The 21,111-nt window shown below is 48.9% G+C and overlaps 1 protein-coding gene across 1 annotated transcript in view; it reads left to right on the forward strand.

The window, feature by feature from the left end:
- Nucleotides 1–21,111, forward strand: part of EDA (ectodysplasin A) — a 60,265-nt gene that overhangs the window by 13,895 nt on the left and 25,259 nt on the right. The window contains 1 exon segment of the mRNA XM_036402464.2: nucleotides 20,831–20,936. Within this exon segment, the coding sequence (XP_036258357.1) occupies nucleotides 20,831–20,936 (106 nt within the window).

Raw genomic sequence — 21,111 nt, forward strand, 5'->3', positions numbered from 1 at the left:
CAGCTCAGGATATTCCATGATGCTAATTTTGGTGATGGTGGCAGTGCCACTGTCCCCTTGTGTGCCAGGCTGAGATGCCCTCGAGGTGACAAAGGCTGGTGCTGCTGGTGCCTTTGCCATGGTCAGAGCTGACATTTGGCCAGGTCCAACCAAACCGCTGGGGCTGCCATTGTCCTTTGGAAGCATTTCTGAGTCTGGGGATGCTTTTCCATGGCTGGGATTCCCTAAGCACATTGTAACATCACTTTCTGCCCCAAACCTCAGCTCAGCCTTCCAGAACTTACTTCTCACCCCAGCCTGGATACTGTGCTGGGGTCTGGATGGATCCGTGGCTTTGGAAGCTTTGGAAGCTCCTCCTGTTGCTGCAGTGCCCAGAGGGGCTCGTGTGGTGCTGATTTGGGAAGCCCTGCTCTCCATCTGCTCCCGTGGTTTGGGAGAGCTGGGATGTGATGCCCGGGATCCCCACTCTGACCGCAATGGCCCCTGCTGGCCTGGAGCCACCCCGAGTGGCCTGGGGGCAGGGAATTGGCACCCATGGGTGCTGCTGAAGTTGCCAGTGCTTTTGGGGGGTGCCAGGCACTCGCTCCGGCCACGCCAGCAGTGATTTTTCAAGGCTGAGGGGTTGGTGGAGCCTTTGTGTTCCTGCTTTGAAGCCCCGGCCTGAAAGTGTTGTAATGAGATTTTATGATGTATTCTGGCAAGGCCTGGTTATTTTGTGTGTGGATTTATTGTCTAATGAATTGAGTGATTTTGAAATGTTTTGTGCAACGCATTTTTGGAAAGGACATTGTATTTTGTTTATGGGACGTGTGAGTTTTTATGAAACTTTATTTAGCTTTTAGCAAGAATAATCTTTATTCAACAAATAGTGCAAATAAATCTTTAATTGAACAAATATGTGCCAACTTTTAAGCACAGTAACAAACAATGACATGAAACAAGGAAACTTTGGAACAATATACAACTTTAAACATAGTATTAAAATTAAAAAAAACCCAAAACCCAAACCAAAAAAACCCCAACCTAAAACCCCTAGCAAAGCAGATTTTGGGCTGTGTAGCAGAGCATGGATATGTGGGACCTGCCATGCTGGAGGGAGCAGAGCAGGGAATGTGGTGCCTGGTGGCTTTCCAGGGGTGTCCAGGGATTGGGGTGCCCCCCATGCCAGGGTTTGGAGGGAGTGGGGGCTGCTGGATGTGCCTGGGCTGTGGGAGCAGATGTGGAAACGCTCCTGGTGTGTCCGAGGCCTTCCTGAGCTGCCTTCCCAGTGGGGCATCCCCAGCCCCAAGGAGAGATGGGGGCACCCAGGGGTTGAGGATTTGCCTCTTCCAGCCCCACATTGTCTGCAGGCTCTTGGAGGGCACACGAGGGGCTCTGAGCTCTGTGTTGCTGCCATGTTCCATGGGAGCTGCCTGGGAAATGGGATGAGTATTCCCTGCTCCTCTATTCCTGCCCAGGCTTGGCTGCTGCCACTTCAGTTGGAAATGGAGATTGCCATCCCCTGTGCTGCATGTAGCTAGAAATCCCTGAAAAACTCTCAAATCCAGCATGAGAGGGTTTGAAATGAGGGGAGGAAAACCTCAGCATTTGTTTCATTTGATTTTTTGGAGTATTGGTCTTTAGTGAAGATGGGCAGAGTCACCTTTCTGTTTATTTCTTTATTAATCTGATCCTACTGGATTTCCTTCCTTGTTCCAAGTATGGAACATTCCTTTTATATCCCTGGAAGTGTCCAAGGCCAGGTTGGACAGGGCTTGGAGCGGCCTGGTCTGGTGGGAGGTGTGCCCATGACAAGGGGTGGAACTGGATGGGCTTTAAGGTCCCTTCCAACCCAAACCATTCCAGGATTCTTTCCAAATTATTATCCTAAAGTATGGAAAGAGTTTAGGACTGAAGATGCTCATACAGCTGATGCTTTTCTCTGGAATTTCCTATATTGATGACAAAATTACTTGGCTGGAGGAGACCCAGCTCTGCATTTAAGTGACTTCCCTGCATCTTCAAACCCCAGGAATACCAGGAATACAAACCCTGATGCTTCTTCTTTCTCTGGGAAGAGCATTTTCAGCCCTTCATTGCCCTTTTCGGCCCCTGGAATTGCAACAAAGGAGCTTTTCTTCTAAAAGTGAGCCGTGGAATTGGGTGTTAATGGAAACTAATTAATGCTGAATGGAAAATTCTTTCTTGGCTATGTTTTGCTATTCTCTTTTGTAGCTCCAACCTACCAGACCTCTCTCGGGCTGCCCATTCTTTTCCAGGAAGGATAAATGAGGCTTATGTTTCCAGAATGGGAGCTGGAGGCATCTCACCCCTCCATGCACCCTTGGCTTGATCTGACCCAACCTTCTCCAGACCTTTGAGTGCTCCTAAAAGGGCCCAGTGCTGCTCTGTGCACCCATCTCACCTTCAAAAACTTCCTTTTTCCTTGGATTTAGCCTCATTTTCTGTTTCAGACAATCCCAGGATCACTCAGGTTGGAGAAGCCCTCTGGAATCATTGAGCCCAACCTTTCCCCAGCGCTGCCAAGGCCACCACTAGCCCACATCCCCAAGTGCCACATCCCCATGGCTTTTAAACCCCTGCAGGGATGGAGACTCACCCCCGTGCCAGGGCTGGACAACCCTTCCTGTAAGAAATTTTCCCTAATATCCAGCTTAACCTGCCTTGGCACAGCCTGAGGCCGTTCCCTCTCCTCCTGTCCTGCTCCCTGGGAGCACAGCCTGACCCCCACAGCTGTCCCCTCCTGTCAGGGAGTTGTGCAGAGCCAGAAGATCCCCCCTGAGCCTCCTTTTCTCAGACTGAGCTCCCTCAGCTGCTCCTGGTGCTCCAGACTCTTTCCCAGCTCTGTTCCTTCCTCTGGACACAGGAAAGGCCCTGAAGAGCAGCAGGAGGTGGTTGGGTTGGGGAGTTTCACCCCATTCATAAATGGGGAGATGTTGGTGCTCTGTGGAGCCTCCGTGGCCAAAGTGGCAGAGTTGGCTGAGCCAACATTTTCCATTTGGATCTCCTGAGCACAGCCCTGAGCCACCACCTCCAGCCAGAGCTCTGCCTAAAGCTCTCTGAGCTCTTCTGGCCTTTCAAACAGAGCCAAAAGCCCAACTGTGGAGGGAAACACCTGCCTGTGCTTTGTTTTGAAATCCATATTAAATCAGGAGATCAAGGAGTCGCTGTCCATGCAGAGGGATGGAGGAAAGCCATTGATGTGCCAGATGTGTGGTTGGAACATCTGTGGCTGGCTGGAGGTGCTCTGCCCAGGATTGCTGTGCTGAGGAAAGCAGGGAGGTGGTGCCTGAAGGGGCTGTGGCTGGTGGTCTCCTCTCTGTGGTAAATCCATCTTTTTTCTTGGGTAGGACATGGCTCAAATCAGTAGAACAGCCAGGGGTGATGTTGAGGATTCATGGTTGGTGTTTTTAACCACTTCAATTCCCAGCTGGTGAGGGGGGGATGATTCCCTGTAGGAGCAATCTGAGCATCAAAGCTGTTTGTCCTTGCTGAGCTGGGCTCCAGGCACAGCCTGTCTCCACAGAAAGTGGGATGGGGACTGTGGTGTTGGGAGCTGTCAGTGTGGAGACATTCCACATCCTCGTCTCTGGATGAGCCCAGAGGAGAGGGACATTCCTCAGGCTGAGGCTGCATCCCATGAGGATCAGGGGGATGATTGCATCTGGCACTGGGGCTGGTGTCCTTCCAAAAGGCAGGAGGGAAGGAGCACTGGCAGCATCTTGGTGCTTGGCCAGTTTGGTGACAGATCCCAGTTAAGGATGGCAAGATCCCTGTGGGATGTTCAGGTGTCCATGTGCTACACATGGGCACACATTTTTTCCCTGGGATATTGGCTGCTGGAATTCCTGTCAATGGATCACCTGCTCCCAGTGGTAATTCCTCTCTGTCTCAGGGTCAGCAGTGTATCAGGCCCACAAGACAGGCAGGAAACCTTCCCCTCTCCCAGGCTCTTGGACCACACGGGGAGGATCAACCAGATGTCCTCAAAACCCTGCGTGTCCTGAGGCTGACCTGCAGCTGGCAGGGAGAACTTCACTCTGTGTCCATGGAATCTCTCCCAGGTTTTGTAAAGACAGAACCATTTCAGATCTCTCCATCCCTCCCTCGGTCTATGTTGGGCTCCAGCCTCCTTTGGGATGGTGAAAATGGAACCTTGTGAAAGAGCAGTAAGGTGCTGAGCTTCCCCTGCAGGGACTGCAAGGAACGTGTCTGACACTTCAGCTGGTTTTCCCTGTGGATTTAAGGAAGGGGGTCAGGGCAGCAGGGCTTGGAGGGTATCAATGATTCCACCAAAGTAATTTATTTGCAGCAAGCTTGACATTTAAATGCTCATGGATAAGCAGGAATAATGCGTAGGATTCGTGGTACCTGTTTAAAATAGCTCTGGTGGAGCCCCAAACCTGACATTGAGGGTTTGGATTTCAGACCATCCTCTTGCTCCAGGATCTTCCTTTGGAAAGAATGCAATATTCCGTGCCAGCAGCCTGTGCTGCCCCAGAGATCCTCCTGTTTTTAGGATGCAGATTTTGATCTCAACCTAGGAGTCGGAGCACGCACTTGAACAGCATCTTAATGAGCTTATGGTTGAGAGCTATTTATTATCTGTTAGAACAGGCCTTTTATTCCACTGGCAGCCTAATTTGCATGGTTTGTTGTAATTAACGCCATAAAATGTTTAAACAAAAGTACAGATAGAAATTAAATTTACAGGCATTGAATTCAATAGCATCAGAATAAACCTTTGATTTGTTTTTTTCCTTTGGCAAGAAAGTGATTCACTCAAATTAAATTTAGGATAAGCTCTCAACTTGGAAGGAGGGATTTAATGAAAAAAAGGCATCCCAATTTGCCAGAGCAGCATAGGGGAAAGCTGGGATTTCACTGGGACAAGGCTGCTGAAGGGAAACTCAACTGTTTTGGGTGGGAGAGGTGTCCCAAAATCCTGCATCAGCCACTGCTGGCAGCACATGTGCAGGCAGGATGGTGCCTTGCTGTCCATCTGTTCCATTTTTCCATGCTCTGGCAACTCCTGTTTTGGAGGCACTGAGGGGTTGGGATGGAGGCAGATTGGTGGGAGTGTCCCCTGGAATTGTCCAAGGGTGGGTTGGACAAGGTTTTTGGGATCGTGGAAGGTGGGAAAGGAGTGGAATGAGATGAGCTTTAAAATCCCTTCCAACCCAACCCATTCCAGGATTATTCTGTGATAGTTTGGAAATTCAATCTGAGGCTGATGTGTGGGTGAAGGGGTTGGGAATTGTGCTGTGTCCCAGACATTCCCGAGGGGCTGGAGGCGTTTTCCAGGGGCTCCTGTGGCAGTACAGCCCCTCCTGCTGCAGAGCACTCAAGGTGACTCTGGAAAATTCTTTTATGGCCCTAAAAGAGGCGTCTGCATGTCCACCCCCAAGTGAAATCATCAAACCCAGGCCACTTCTGCTGTGATTTATGCGGCAAACATTATAAAAAACTATATTGTGAGCAAATGGTCTCTGAGTGAGGTTTAGATTCCCTTCTATTGTTTGGAATTCTGGGTTTAGCCTTATGGCTGGGATTTCTATAGTCAGAACTAATTTGTAGCGTCTGGGGCCGAGGCTTGGCGTGGTGCAGGAGCTGGGGCTGAGCTGCTGGAGACACGAGTGGGGGGCAGCATGTGTTCCCTGGGCTCAGGGCTGCCAGGATTTACAGCCTGTGGGTCCTCAGGAGCTGATCCAGCAGCAATTCTGGTAATCAGAAAACAAACAGGCAGAGTTCAGCACATCTGTGCCTCTCCCTGGATTTTGAGGTGCCAGGCTGGGGTTTCAAGGTCATCCTCAGATTCGTGTTCTGCATCCCACGGCATTTGTCTGAAATTTCTTCAGTGAGATGTTGCTGTAGAGGATATTCCCCAACAGGTTGGGTTTTGAAGCTTAAAAAGGTCTATCCCAAAGGTTTGTAGCATGGAAGTTGGGGTAATGATGGAGCAGATTGAAAGCTTTAGGTCTTTGCCAGCTCCTGGACAGTTTGATAAACTTAAAATGGCTTTCCCTCCTTGATTTCCCCCTGAAATCCCTCCTGGATCAGGGTGAAAACCACCACCAAGGACCTGTGTCTGTAGAGGACACAGAAAAACTGAGATAAGTGAACTAAAAGCAACTTTTAAAAAGAAATAAAGCTGGCATGCACCGACACCTTGAGGAGCAGTGCTAGAAATCACATTTTCTTGGCCAGGTCATGCACAAACTAAGATTAATGAATTAATTTCTGTTGCTGCAGCAGGGAGTTCTCCATGTTGGTTTCTTCTCTCTTTTTAAGCATTTTTATTTTTACCTCTGGCTCCTATTGCTCCACTGGTTGCTTCTCACTCTTTCCCAACTAAACCTCTAAAAGTTCAGGGATCCATGAGGTTTGTGTCTTGTTTATGTCTATTTTTATTCTCTATATGATTATTTGGATTGGTTTGCCAGGAGAAATCCAGCCCTGGGTGCTGCAGGTTCTGAGCATTGGCTGTACAGAAAATAAGAATTAATTTAGCATGAGTTATTTGACTTTAGGATAAACTGGGAAGGAGGAGCATCTTGCTGTGCCAGCACCTGCTAAGACCACACTTTGCTGGTTTAGGAGGGATTTATTATACCCAAACTAGAGATTCTGAAAAAGGAAAAAAGCTTTTTTCCTCCTTTCTCAGTTGCTTTGTAGTGTAAAGAGCCAGGTAGGGCCCTCTGCTGGGGTTTGCAGTGTTAATCAGTGATTAACAAAAGGAAAGTTGTGAAATTAGGGAAGACACAGGATTTCATGCCTGCAGTTTGGTAATTGTGTGGTTTAGGGTTTTTTCACTTCAAATTAGAGGGTTTTCTTAACATGATAAGCTGCTGTTAGGTGTTGGAGACACAGGACTTGAATTTGAAATTTGTTTGTTCTAGCAGTGTTTTTAAGAACAGATTCTTATTGTCTTTATTGTCAGTTCCTTTAGTCTCTTTTTTCTTTGGAAATGACACACTGGGAATGATGTTGGAATTTGGGGGGGTTGGAGTGAGGATTTTTGGCTCAGGCAATGGACACTGAAATTTTGGCTTGCTGTCCCTGGTCAGGTGATGTGCCCCATGACAAAGGTGACCCAAAATGGGTCCCTTTCACCCCAGACCATCCTGTGAGTGGGGGATTCTGTGTCTCCACATCAGAGCCCGGGGGAGCAGCTCAGCCTGGGAGCGTGTCTGGGCAGGGCCAGGAGGGAAGTGGGGAGCAGAGCTGCTCTTAAATGGATTATTCCCAGCATTATTCATCAGCCAGGCTTGAGTGATGGCCTCAGATCTGCTTGTGTTTGTGCTGGGGGGGGGTTGTGTGTGTTTTGCTGATGGGAAAGTGGAGCCTTGTTCTGGGGGGGAACTGGTTTTAGATTGGTTTTGTACCAGTGCTGGTAAAGAGGCTGCTGTTTCTATTGACATTTATGTTTATATATCGTGTACATACATTGGGTTTTTGGGGCATAGGTACTGTCCATCCTTAGCCCGTGGGCATTTCCATGGACACAGAGCCACAGAGGCTGTGGCTGCCTCATCCCTGGAAGTGTCCAAGGCCACACTGGATGAGATCTGGAGCAATCTGGGGTAGTGGGAGGTGTCTCTGCCCATGGCAGGGGATGGAACTGGACAAACTTTAATTTCCCTCCCAGCCCAAACCAGTCTGGAATTCTACATAGTCCTCCTGGGGACATGATCTTGCAGTCTGGGCTCTGAGTGTTTGTGGCCAGGTTGTGCCCAGTACATTTCCCTTTTCCCTAGGTCAGAGTTTTCCTGGTCTGGTTGTGATGGGAAGAGCTGGCTGCCCTGACTGCTGGTGGAAAGGCTCCAGTGAGATGTGTCTCAAAATCTGCTTGTCAGTGAATAACTGCTGGTAAAAGACATGAGCTGGCATTGGTGTCAAGAGGAGATGCTGGAACAGGGATGGAGCTTCAGCTGCAGCAGAGCTGAGGGTTCAGGAAAGGTGCTGGAGGTGCTGAACAAGGAAAAAGGTGGAGGAGCAGCTTCTACTGCTGCCTGCTCACACATTCCCTGCCCAGAGTGTTCTGCTTGCAGTAAGTGCTGCTTTTTCACTTATCACACAGAACCACTGAGCTTGGAAAGGCCCTCCAAGATCACCCAGTCCAACCTGGGACCACATTGTCACTGAGTGCCATATCCAGGTGTTCCTCGGACACCTCCAGGGATGGGCACTCCAAACCTCCCTGGGCAGCCCCTTCAATGCCGGGCCACCCTTTCCAGGAAGAAATTCCTCCTGCTGTCCAGCCTGCATCTCCCCTGGCACAGCTTGAGGCTGTGCTTGAAGACCACTTTTGTTCTCCTGGTGCCTCTGGTGGAGCGCGGGGTGGGACGAGCAGCCCTGTTTGTTGTCTTTCCCTGGGTTTTCTGCCTCATGCCTGGCTGAGGAATCCTCCTGATGAATACACGGAACAGGCACAGCTCCTGGCTAGAGGGATGAGAGCAGCTAATCCACAGGAGCACAGCCCAGCCTTTTGTTGCTTCCCGTGGTGGGGAGCTGTGCAGAACAGGATTTGTCAACACTCAAAGAGCCCCTGACGGCTGTGGGTGAGGCCAGAAAGCAGGGCCGCAGGGGAAGGTGTTGGGACTTGCTGCTGGAGCTGTCTGCACACAGACAGCTGGTTCAGGCATCCCTCCTCTCCTCTGGGAATGCAGGACTGACAGTGCTTTTGGCATCCCACAAGGAAGCGGGTTCAGGGCGGCTCTGCACGCTCGGGCCATGGGGAGTTGTTTTTTAGCAGTGAGGTGAATTTTGGGGGGTTTCATCCCTTTCAGATGTTCTTTCCCCTTTTCTCTTTTTTTTTCTTCCACTCTAAAAGTTGAAAGAGGCCTTGGGTGGCTTCTCCTTTTGAAAGGTGACCTTGCTGCATAAAGTTGTCTGACTGTGCTGTCCGTGCCCAGTGATATATGGGAGCATCTGGGAAGGAGGGGAGGCTGCTCATTAATTCCCTGAATTTCTCTAGGATCACACATGTACCTTCCCAGCACTGGTGAAATGTTCCCCCTTTAATCCCAGCCCTGTGTGAGGAGCTGCCATGTGTAGGCAGAGCAAAGAGAAGTGGGGAATGGGCTTTTTTGGGAGTCTGGCATATTCCAGTGCCAAGCGTGTCTCAATTAGTCCAGTGTCTGCATCTGTTATTTGACTGTGGTCCAAAGCAATGCATTCTCCTCCTGCTTCCCTGGCCATGGTTTAATTAATTAAATTTTAAAATTCAGCCACAAGCTGTAGGTGAAGGTGCTGCCGGGGGGAGTTGGGAGCTGCTACCAAAATACCATTGTTAAATGGTGGTGTCATTCCCAAATAATTCACTTTATAAGGCTCTTTTATTGGTAGTTTCTGTGCTTTGCTACTTCCAGAAGATCTCTCACCAGAGGCTGGTTCCTGCTCTGCTCACTCACTTCCCACCTCCACCCTGCACCTCTCCAGGCTAATAATAAAAATCAAATTGTTTGCTGGAGAAAGAAAAGGAGAATCAGAACTGAGGCTGATGTGATCCAGACCAAGCATTTCCCTCTCCTTTGGGTGCTGGATGTCCGAGTTCTCTGGGAATTAAAACCACCAGATGCATTTCTGCCCTCAGGCACCCTGAGCTCCCTGCAGCAGCATTCCCAGTATCCTTCTCTCCACGTGGGATCCTCAGTCCTTTGGTTTTTCATGTTGCAACGTTACAAATTTCTGCTGCCCTGGATTTTATTTGTGGGTTTTTCAGGCTTAGCAGGTAATGGTTATAAATGGAAATTTGACTGCAGCACGTGGTTTCTGGCTGCAGTAAATTCATCCCCTGCGGGCTTGGGGACGGATCCCATGTGTTTTCTCCAGTGCAAATGGTTGTTTCAAACATCCATCTGCTTTATCTGCTGTTGTGTTTACAGTTCCCCTTTGTAGTTCCCAGCAGCATCTCCTCTCTCTCCTCTGCTCTTGTTTATTTAAGGTTATGGTAAAATATCCCTCTCGTTTGGAGCTGTTTTGTGGGAGCCTTTCCCAGCTTGGCTGATCCCAGGGGTCAGGGGAATAAAAATCCTGAACCTGATCACCCCTGGGGAATCCCACAGTGGTGGTTCCAGCTGGTCCCTGGTGTTGTTGCTCCTTGGGAATGGGATTTTAGCCAGATCCTGCCCTTGACCTTCCGGTGCTCTGCAGGCAGCATGGCTGGTCATTATTGAAAAATAAAGGTTTAATCCACTCAATTTGTAGCAAAAGTTGACCAGTGGACTCATCTTTGTTTGGGTTTTGAATTGTGTGATGTCCCTGGTTGTTTGTCTCTCCAGGATGATTTAGGAAACGAGTTTCAACTTTAGGAAAAAAAAAAAAAAACAAAATACAACAAACAAACCCAAACCAAGCTGTCTGAAAAATCCTAGGAGGATATATTTGATACTTTTTCCTGGCAAAAGTTAAATATTTTCCATCCTTCTTCAGTTTCAAGCCTTCAGAAGGTTTGTGGGTCCTTCTCCAGCACGTGGTGATGCCTCTCCATGTCCAGGCAGGAGCTGCAGGGAGCACCCTGGGGCTCCACAGCCTTTGGAGTTTCCCTCAGGTTTTGTGTCCCCATCATGGGCAAAATATGACCCAGGATGACATTTGGAGAGGTTGCAAAATTCTCTCTGTAAACAGTATTTTTTTTTTCTCTTATGCTGAGCCCCAAGCAATGTCACTGCTTGTCTTGCACAGAGGAGTAGGAAAACAGTCCCTGGCTGCAGGAGGGGATTGTTTTCCTAATTTTCCTTCACCACAGCAGCATTTCCTGTTACTGGTGAGTGTGTGGAGTGCCTGGATGAGACCCCCCCCATCCCCAGCTCATGTCTCACCCCAAGCTGTGTGTTGTAGTTTTGTGGGACTCTGGAGAGTGACTTTGGAGTGGGAGCTGGAATGCCAGGACAAGGAATGGCTTCCCACTGTCAGAGGGCAGGGATAGATGGGATATTGGGAAGGAATTTCTGGCTGTGAGGGTGGTGGGGCCCTGGCACAGGTTACCCAAAGAATCTGTGGCTGCCCCAGCCCTAGGAGTGTCCAAGGCCAGGTTGGACAGGGCTTGGAGCACCCTGGTCTGGTGTCCCATGGCAAGGGATAGAACACAATGAGCTTTAAGGTCCCTCAAAGCCAAACCAATCTGAGACCCTGTGGTCTTGAATTCCCCACCCTTTGCTGCTGGAGTTGTCTCTTTTCCAGGGTCAAAAGCTGCTGGCCAGCTCCAAATAGTCCAAGCCAGTAGGCCTCATTTTAGCCACTGGGTATGGACAGAACTGTCCATGAAATTCTTCTGGCTCCTTCTTTTTTTAACCTTCCAGTTTTTTTAACCTTCTGGATTCTTTTAACCTCCCAGTGCCTCAGTTTTACCATAGCTTGGAGAACCATCTGCTGCAGAGGCACAATCACCATCCAGGAGCCGAAATATTAAATCCTTTACTACTTTCCTTACTTAAACTCCTTTCGACAAACAACTCAGCCAGCACAAAACCTTTTTCTTTCAGCCTCACAGAGTCAGAACATGTCATAGGGGATGTTGAGCTAGCTCTGCTCCCTCCCAAGAGCTGCCCCAGCCCGACACGAGGCAGCTGTGCAGCAGCTGGCCTGGCTGCCTGGCTGGAAACATCTGGATGGGCTGCGGCGCATGGCGGGAGCCGCCGAGCCGATGCTGCTGTGCAGCCTCGGGCGCTGTTTGAAGACGTGCGTCGGGCTCTGCACTTCAAAGCCCGGCTCAGAAAGGCTTGGCTTGCACAAACTCACACCTCTGCCTCTGCTCTGGGGCTGCCGTGGCTCCCACCCGCAGCCAGAGCGCCGGGAATGCCGTGGTTGAGGTTTGTTTGCCGGGAAGGTGATGGAATTCCTGCGCGCGGCTTCGCGATCCGCTCGCTCGTGCCGTGCCAGCTGCTCGCGCTCGCTGGCCGGGCCGTGGGGGCTTGGGATGGGTTGTTTGGATGGAAAATGGAGCTGTTGCCATGTGGAGAGGGAGTGGGGAATGTTGTTGTGATTAGGAACTGTCTGGTGCTTGCAGCAGCAAGTGGAGCTGGGTTTGGTGGCCCCAGAGCTGGGCCTGGAGGCGGCCGGGGGTGCGCACGGTGCTGGGACCGGCTGTGAGATAGTGGCTTGGAAAGCTCACATTCCTGAGCTCCTTCCAGCTCCTTTTCCCAGAGTTTCCACAGCACATCGTGGCATTTCTGATTCAGCTCATCCCTCGTAGCTCAGGGCTGTGCTGTCCCAGTGCACAGGCTGTGGTGGGGCAGAGCCAGCCCGGTGCTCACGGTTGATCCCATGGCCCCGCTCCAGGCACTCCATGGAGCCACCAGGGATCCCATCTGCCTCCTCTGACTCCCTCAGCTGCCCACATGTCCTAGAGCACATTCCAAGGGTGAGGCGATGGCACAGCTGGCAGGTGGGTCAGGGTGCTACAGGTTTGCTTCTGGAAGGATCCATCCCAGAAGTGCTGGGTGTTCTTTTCCCTTCATGCCGGTGGTTTTGCTGGATGCCACAGCTGTGGACCTGCTCCAGGTGTCCTCACTTCCAGAGGAGACAATTCCTGCTGCTAAGCTCACACAGGCAGGGGAAGCCAGGGCAGGAGGGGACTAAACAGCCGCAGTATTTGAGATTTTTTTACAATGAGAGTGGTTTTTACCACCACTGGCACAGGGTGGCTGGAGTGGAAGTGGATACCTCAACCCTGGAAATATTCAAGGCTTGGTTGGATGAGGCTTGGAGCAGCCTGGACTAGTGGAAGGTGTCCCTGCCCATGCAGAGGGGTGGGCTAAATGCTCTTGAAGGTCCCTTCAAGCCCAACCATTCCACCTTTCTATAATCCAGTTTTTGGGAAGCAGGATGTTTATCTGGAGGCAGCTTCTCCAGTGCCATGTGCTGGGAAGCCCCTTGATCCTCCGTGGGAGGAGGGGACATTCCCTATTCCCCCCATTCCCATGCCGTGTCCAGTTGGCTTCCGGGGAGTCCCTGTAGGATGTGGAGTTTTGCAATGCCTGCATGAAGGAGCATCTCTGGCACTGCACCCAGCCCTGCCTTGCGGGGACTTGTTCCCCTGGCTGTGCCCGGAACGGAGCCTTGCAGAGCTCTTAATCCTGTCTGCATGAGGTCATTGGCTCCTTGACGTTAATTGCAGGGGATCTGATTAATTAGGCAACAGAGAGTAATTTATTTGAGCAGATTATTGTAAAGAATTAACCAGGCAGTCACTGTCTCCCACCACAATTCCGTGCATCCTTGCAGGTGTGGGAATTGCCATTGAAACCTTCACCCTGATGTGGATGGCTGGGTAATAACTGGATTATTTCCCAGTTGCTGCAGTGGGCTGTTTATCCACACTGTTTCATGGATGCATTATTTTGTGGGTGTTACATTTTCAGCAGACTTGTTTTCATTTTAATTCAATTCAATTTGGACTACTTGATTCCCTCCTCCTGTTTCTTTCCCTTCCGTTCTTCTTCTTCCAATAAAACGTCATAAAAATTAATCCCCACCGAAGGCCAAATTTAACATTCAGATTGAGAAAAGAGGATTTTAAAGCCCTTGTGCTGAAAAGGGAAAAAATGCACTCAGACAGGAAGTCTTGGGTTTGTTATGGAGCAAGGAAAAATGGTTTTAAAACTTTATCATAGAATTATGAAATCCCAGGATGGTTTGGCCTGGAAGGGACCTCAAAGCTCATTTCATTCTACCCCTTTTCCATGGGCAGGGACACTTTCCACTAGACCAGGTTGTTCCAAGCCTTGCCCAGCCTGGCCTTGGACACTTCCTTAAACAGCTCAATTATCTGATCAGCAGAGATATATAAAAATTATTAAGATTTTCAAAGATTTCCCTTCCAAAACCCCATAGAAGGGGTTGTCTGAGAGCAAGGACAGAATGAAGTTCATCAGTTCCAGTGTCTGACAGATGTTCTTCTGTAACTTTCTTCCATATGGATCTATATCCATGAGTGAATCCAAACCAGTTTTTTGCTGCAGCTGGTCCCATTCCATGGGGTTATATAGAATGGAGATAAAAGGCCAAATACCAAATAACTGAAAAATGCCATAAATTTGGATCCTGTAACCACATTCCCAATGGAAAACTCCAGAGCAGGATCTGGTTGATCACCTCCTGCAGGAAGAGGTGGCTTGGCCACCTGGAATGTTTGTCTGCTTTGGAGATGGGTTAAAAAAGAGGACTGTTCATTGAACCAGCTGCTCTTTGCAGATGTTGGAATTTCAGTGCTTCTGTCTCTTGAGAAACACCTGGAATGGGTGGGAGTTGAAGGGATTGGGTGACAAAGAAGCACCTTCAGTGGAGGTGATCCAGAGCATCCTCTGGGAATGGTCCCTGTGCACATTATGGTCTCTGTTGGTTGTGGAAGCAGTTGAGGTCATTGTTCCTGCCATGACTAGCAGGACCTTCCAGGTATTCCTAAAAGTGTTTTCAAACCTGGCAAAAGGAGTTTTTCTCCTCAGGAGGAGCCCCAAGGGTGATTTCAGGCTGGAGAGAGCCCAGTTCTTCATTTTGCAGGGAACAGAGGTGCTGCAAGGGAAGCAGCAGGGCTATGAAGCTCTTTGCTGGAGCAGCTCCTGATTTGGGGAATATTTTTAAGAGGGATTCTGGCTTGAGGAGGATTGTGCTGTTGACCTCATGTTGTTCTGAATGTGCTGGAGAAGCTTCAGGTCATGAGGAGCAAGAGCAATGGTGCATCTGGAGGAAGGAAGAGGAACTCTGGCTGATAAGGAATTGCTGAGGCTTGGGTTCCCCCAAATCAAGTGTGTGCTGTGTTTTATAAAATGCATTAATATTTTAGAAATAACTGCTCAAATAAGGAAGGAATTGCTGCTGGAATGAAGAAGAAGAACCCATGACCTCCATCTGGAGGGGGGCGTAGCCCAGCTGGCTGAAAATTGGCCTGCAAAGGGCTACAAAAGCTAATTAAAATGTGAAAAACTGAGAATTCCTGCTAATAGACAGCAGATCCCTGCCTGGCGCTGCTTCACAGCTAAATTTGATTTCCTTGGGAGGCAAAAGGAACTGATTTAAGTTCCTTACCTTGCTGACATTGATCCCTCTCAGCATTTAACCAGCCTGTTCCCAGCGAGGAACTTCCCCTGGCTCTGCTGTGCCGGACCTGGAGCCTGCAGCAGGAATCTCTTATTCCTGCTACCAGTAAAAAATTCACTGCAGGTGACTTCATGTGCAGTGTTAAACTCAGCTTTGACCTTGTTCTGCTCACATCTGGGTTGTGTTTGAGCTTTCCCTCCAGTGCCAGCAGGTGTAAGGAGTGGGAAGCCTGAGCTGTCGCTCGGCTCCAGCCGTGTCCACCTCCGTGGCATTGTCCCCCATCAAAGTCCTTGTGGGAGCCACCAGGTCCCCTCCAGCACAAGGCATCTCTAGGGAAAGGCGTCTTAGACAAACGCATGGGTAAACAGCCTTGTTTAACAAATTGTGGTCTTCTAGGCTTGAGGTGGTGATGGTTTGGGGTCAATTTTGGTGATTGAGTCCCTGAGAAAGTTGTGGCATGTGTGGAATCCAGGGAGTTGGACTGTGGACCTGATTCCATTTTGTGCTGAAACCAATTTTCTGTGGAGGTTTTGGGCAGAAAGAGTTTCTGAGGATTCCTTTGGTTACTCTCTCTGTCTGAAGGAATGCTGGAACCTTCCTTTTCCAAAGTTATGCTCCACTCCTCCCATAAGGAGCAAATCCACCTGCCTGCCCCTCTGCCATGTCCTTACCTGCCAGGTTTACCTGCATGTGCTCCAGGTTCCCTGAACTGGGGGAAAGTAAAAATCATGTGGTGTGTTCAGTTGGGTCAGTAGTGGAAATGTAAGAATTTGGGATGTTGCTTACTGAACTAAGCTGAGTTTGAGCTGAGGAAGATTTGGATTAGAGAAAAAGGAGGAAATTCCTGTTTGGACTTGGAGTTGCAGGATGTGATCGTGCTGTCATAGGTCTGCTTAAAGCCCAGTTCCACATGGAAAGGAGGAAGGGAGAGGGAAGGGTTTGGATCTGAATGGAAGTTTGTAAGGTGTTCGTTGTGGTGTGGAACTTGCTCCAGAGCCCTGGCAAGGGTTCCCACAGCCAGCTGGGAGTACCATGTTTGGGGAGGAAGGTGGGCAGTGGAGGTTGTACCATCTCTGGTCCTCGCCTCATGGCATTGATGACATTCCACGAGTTTTGCAGGCAGGGCTGTGGCTTGTCCTGCAGACAAGACACGGTGTCAAAGTTCTGTCACGTTGAAATGGGAATTGTTCCCTCGTTTGCTCCTTGCATTTTTATGAGGAGCAAGAAACGATGACAAAAACAATTCTTAAAATATGTGGGATGGGGTTTCTTTTCAATAAAGCAAGCTACTCCTCGAGCTTCTTTCTGAGCTGGTGGAATACAAATTATCTGCTTGATCTTTTTTATTTTTTGCACCATGTGTGACCAGAGGCAAAGCTCTGGAGGACAATGGGGCTGATATTCAAGTAGCTGCTCTTCTGAACCACAGGCTGAACTTGAGAGCACTAGAAAAACAACAATATTGCTTGCAGAGAATGCTGCTGCAGAGCCTGGGCTGGTTCTTAGGCTCCTCTCTGCTGATCTCCCAAACTGCAAAGGAAGAGGGAATTTGATTTTAACAATCCTGTTAAACACTTGTGCAAAAGGGTGAGTTCATGCTTTTTTTCTGAGGTGCTTTTTAAGACATTGAGCTGTGGTTTCTGGATGAGATCTTTAGCTGGACTTGCTTTGTCAGGAGGAATTGGGAGCCGTTAGAGGCAGAAAATCTTTGGGTTTTTTTCACTTTTCACCCAAAAGGCCTTGTACACCTGAAGGTTTGGGTGTTTTTCCCTTCTGCAGGAAGAATACACTTGTTCTTCCTACCAACTTAGCCTAAGGAAAAATCCACCCTTTGTGTATAATTGCATGGGGTGGGTTATATTTTTCCACTTTTCTTCCTTTGAAGATGTTTGACCATTGGAAATAGTTTCCCTTGGTATCCAGTGGCTCTTCAAGACACTTTTGACAAGAGCCTGGAATGACAGGACAACATTTTATTTTATGAAAAATGATAATACCTTTCTTTATCCTTTACTTGCGTGGAGTTTGAAATGTCCATCTACAAATGAGTTTGAGAGGCCCTGTTATTTTGGCAGTTCCCACTGTGCTCCCTTGACATCCATCCTCCAGCAGCTTTTTCCAAAGTTCCCAGGCAGGTTCTGCAGGGAAAACCAGCTCTGTGTGCCTTTGTTTTGCTTTATTTTGCCCAGAGAAACCAAGGCAGATCCGATTCCCTCCGGCGAGCAGTGCCTGTGCTATTGTTTCCCAGGTTATTTTGAGGAATGCTTTCCCCTGGGATTTTTCCTGTGTTGGCTTTTTGACCTTTTTGCATCCTATAGTGATTCTCTTGATTAAACCCACAGTGTTTCTAAAATTAAGGGTGATTTGAGGGCTTTAGCTTGGAGGAGGAGGGAAATGGGGATTGTTTAAACTGTGCAGGGAAAATACCTGCTCCCAAAAAAGAAGCTGTGTGTGCTTGACTCCTGAAAAATTCTCTGGCTCTGAAAGTGCACGGGCTGAGAGAATCAGCTCTCCATGACTTTGAGGATGAGGAGTTTCAGTGAAATCATGGACTAGGTAACAATTCCTTTTAGAATTCCCCAGAAGATGGCACAGCCAGGGTGCCCCATGAACCCAGGGTTGATGCAGAGGAAGGAAGAAACCTTAAACGTCATAAAAATTAATCCCCACCGAAGGCCAAATTTAACATTCAGATTGAGAAAAGAGGATTTTAAAGCCCTTGTGCTGAAAAGGGAAAAAATGCACTCAGACAGGAAGTCTTGGGTTTGTTATGGAGCAAGGAAAAATGGTTTTAAAACTTTATCATAGAATTATGAAATCCCAGGATGGTTTGGCCTGGAAGGGACCTCAAAGCTCATCTCATTCCCCCCCTTTTCCATGGGCAGGGACACCTTCCACTAGACCAGGTTGTTCCAAGCCTTTTCCAACCTGGCCTTGGACACTTCCAGAGTTCCAGGGGCACCACAGCTTCTCTGGGCAACCTGTGCCAGGGCCTGACAGGGAGGAATTTCTTCCCAATTTATCACTGCTGTCTCGGGGGTGGTGAATGGAAAAAGCGACTCCCAGCCGGACACAGACCGGCCCTTCATGGCTGAGCATCCCCGAGCTCGGGCAGCTGCAGCCCTGGAACAACGGGGCCCTTGAGTCCCCTGAGAGCCACTTGGCCTCTGGCAGCTTGGGTGGCTGCAAGAGGCTTGGTCACCCTTTCCCTGCCCCTGACCTTCCCGGGGATCTGAGCATTCCCTCCATCCCGAGCAGGACCCCCGAGCCCTCCGTGCCGGTCACGGGAGGGTCAGTGCTGGTGTTTGCATAATTCACAGCTCTGTGGAAGGTGCACCCTGGGGATGAGCCCCTCTCTCTGCTCACAGGGGTTGTTCCCAGGTGGGGTGTGTCACTGCTCCTGGAAAACACGATTCTGTGGGTTTGTTTTTTAAGTAAAAGGTGTGATTTAGTCATTCACCCTCACTGTCATTTCTCTTCCTGACTAGAAATACAGAGTTTAATGGACAGATTACTTTTAGCCAAAATTTAGTGTTTTTCTGACTGGTCAGTGACAAGTGACATCAGATTAAAACTTGGAACAGAGCCCCTCTCTCTGCTCACGGGGGTTGTGGCCATTCCCAGGTGGGGTGTGTCGCTGCTCCTGGAAAACACGGTTTTGTGGGAGGTGTCCCAAAGCAGCAGCTGCTGTGTTCATGATTAGTGTCTCAAGCTGCTTTTGTGGGTTTATTTTCTAAGTAAAAGGTGTGATTTAGTCATTGACCCTCACTGTCATTTCTCTTCCTGACTAGAAATACAGAGTTTAATGGACAGATTACTTTCAGCCAAAGTTTTGCTGAGTGGTCAGTGACAAGTGACATCAAGTTAAAACCTGGAGCAGACCAGTGGAGTTGGGGTTGTTCAGCCTGGAGGAACAGCCTCTGTTTCTATTACAGCCTCTATTACCCTCTTCTGTAAAATCCAGTAATGATCCAGGCAATAACAGCATTCCAAAGCCACGCTGAGGATTTCATTGACACTTTAACCCAAATTATAATGCAATTTGTTACTGCAATTAGTTCTGCAGTGTCTCAACGTGAGTTAAATGAGGGGTTTAAAGAGAAATTCACTTTTTCTCATCCCTGGCTGTGCTATGGTGTGTTAGGAAAGGTGCTGGTGGTGCCTGCAGGAGCATCCTGCTCCAGTGTTCCACATCTGGGGCAGTGCACTGGGATGTGGGAGCTTTGGGAACGTGTTGTTTTGGGAATTGTTCTCATCCTTTATTCCTTGTTGCAAATGAGAGCCTTCAGTTGTCCATCCAACCTTGTAACTCGCCTTCCTCAGGCAGGTAAGCTTTACTCATCATTGCCTTTTAGGGATGTTTAAAAGCCCAGTAGTGAGAGTTTGGGAAGCTGATCCCAGATCATCCCACAGCATTTTGGGGTCCTTTTAGCCACGACATCATTGCAATGACAGACACCCAGGAATTTTGCAGACCTGCCTGCACAGGGGCAGAAGGAAATAGCAACAGGTTTGGAATTTGAGAAATGCTTTGGGGGTTCTTCTTTGGAAACGAAAGGGTTTCCAAACATTTCAATTTGTGAGACTGCAGCCGAGCTTGTTGGAGTAAAGCAAAATGCAGATGTAAAATCTGAGTGAAGGACTGGGATGCTGAGGCTGGGAGGGGAGCTGTGCTTGGGAAATACTTTGGGAAAGGGAGGGAGAGGGGAGGTGAGAGCCCTGGGGCTTGTGAAAAGCCAAGGGCCTTTTGCGATTATTGCTCTTGATAGGGACTTTTATGGGCTGGAGCTTAACGAGCCCGGCAATTCAGGGGAGGTGTTTGTTCTTCTCTGCTCTTTCAAAGATGCTTTTGATGCCCCAGGTTTTGTTCTCAGAACAATGATGGGTTCGATAACCTCTGGGGCTGCTTTTTGAAGACTCCTGGTTCTCGTCTTGGGCTGTGTTTTTGTTTTGCTGTGTATTTACAGCTGAAATAAGCAGATCGGGTTTCTTGAGCAAGAAAACCCCATCCTGGTCGGAGCAGCCCTGGCTGTTGGATGCAGTAACACACAGAAGGTGTTTGGTCCCTAATTGATCTTTCACTTCCCTTTTTTATGAAGAGGAAATAACAGGAAAATGCCGCTGGGGATGAGCTGCCACACCCGGGGGTAGCTGGGATTCTGGTTTCTAACCCCAAAGTCTAATTTCTGGGTCGGGATGTTGATCCTTTAAAGACTTGTTAAGGCAGCAGTAATTTTTTTCTGAATAAGAGGTCGCTACATAAAATTTTTGCCTCCTGGCAAATCTCGTGTTACAAACGTTGCTGCAGGTTTAAAGTGTTAATTTATGTGGTATATTGGGTTGGATTTAAAGGTCCCTGAAGACCTTTGAATCTCAGTAGCTAATGAGGCTTGCAGAGAAGAGGTTGAGAGAGGCAAAACTTACTGGCAGTGAGTAATGCTGGAGAAGGAGATCCAGGATTGAGCAAGTTCTGCAGAGAAAAATTAGGAATTATCACATCAACCTTTGAGTTGTTTGATTATTTCCAGCCATAGGTCGCCCTGCAGCCTGCAGTACCCCATCCCTGGGGGAAGGATTCTCCATGCTGAAACCTCTCAGGTGGCGTTTTCCCAAGTCCTAGACCGCTTCCAAGGGGACTTGGGATGAGCTGAGATCTGCGAGCAGCCATCTCACGTCCTCCTTGTCTCTTCTGCTCATTCCTGCTGGAAAGGATTTGTCATTTAGGCTGCAATCTCTCAGCTTGGCTGAACCAGCTGTGCAGAGATGCTTAAACTTGTCCCTCTCCTTACAGCTGGCCTTGCTGAACTTCTTCCACCCCGAGGAGAAGCTGCACGTTGGCGAAGAAGGGAGACGCGTCCGTCGGAATAAAAGGAGTAAAGGCAGCGAAGGGCCCGACGGTGAGTCCTGCTCAGTTTCTCCCTGGTTTTGGTCCCCTCCCAGATGAGGAATTCCAGGAGTTCCGATTTCTGCAGCTGTAGGACTTGTGTGAATTGATGCTGCTTAAGAATTCCATCCTTGACTCCTAGAACTGTGCTTGTTTAAGGCTGTAATTGGTAATTGTTTGCTCTTATT

Source organism: Molothrus ater, chromosome 14, assembly GCF_012460135.2.
Source record: "Molothrus ater isolate BHLD 08-10-18 breed brown headed cowbird chromosome 14, BPBGC_Mater_1.1, whole genome shotgun sequence".
In the NCBI taxonomy this organism is placed as follows: Eukaryota; Metazoa; Chordata; class Aves; order Passeriformes; family Icteridae; genus Molothrus; species Molothrus ater.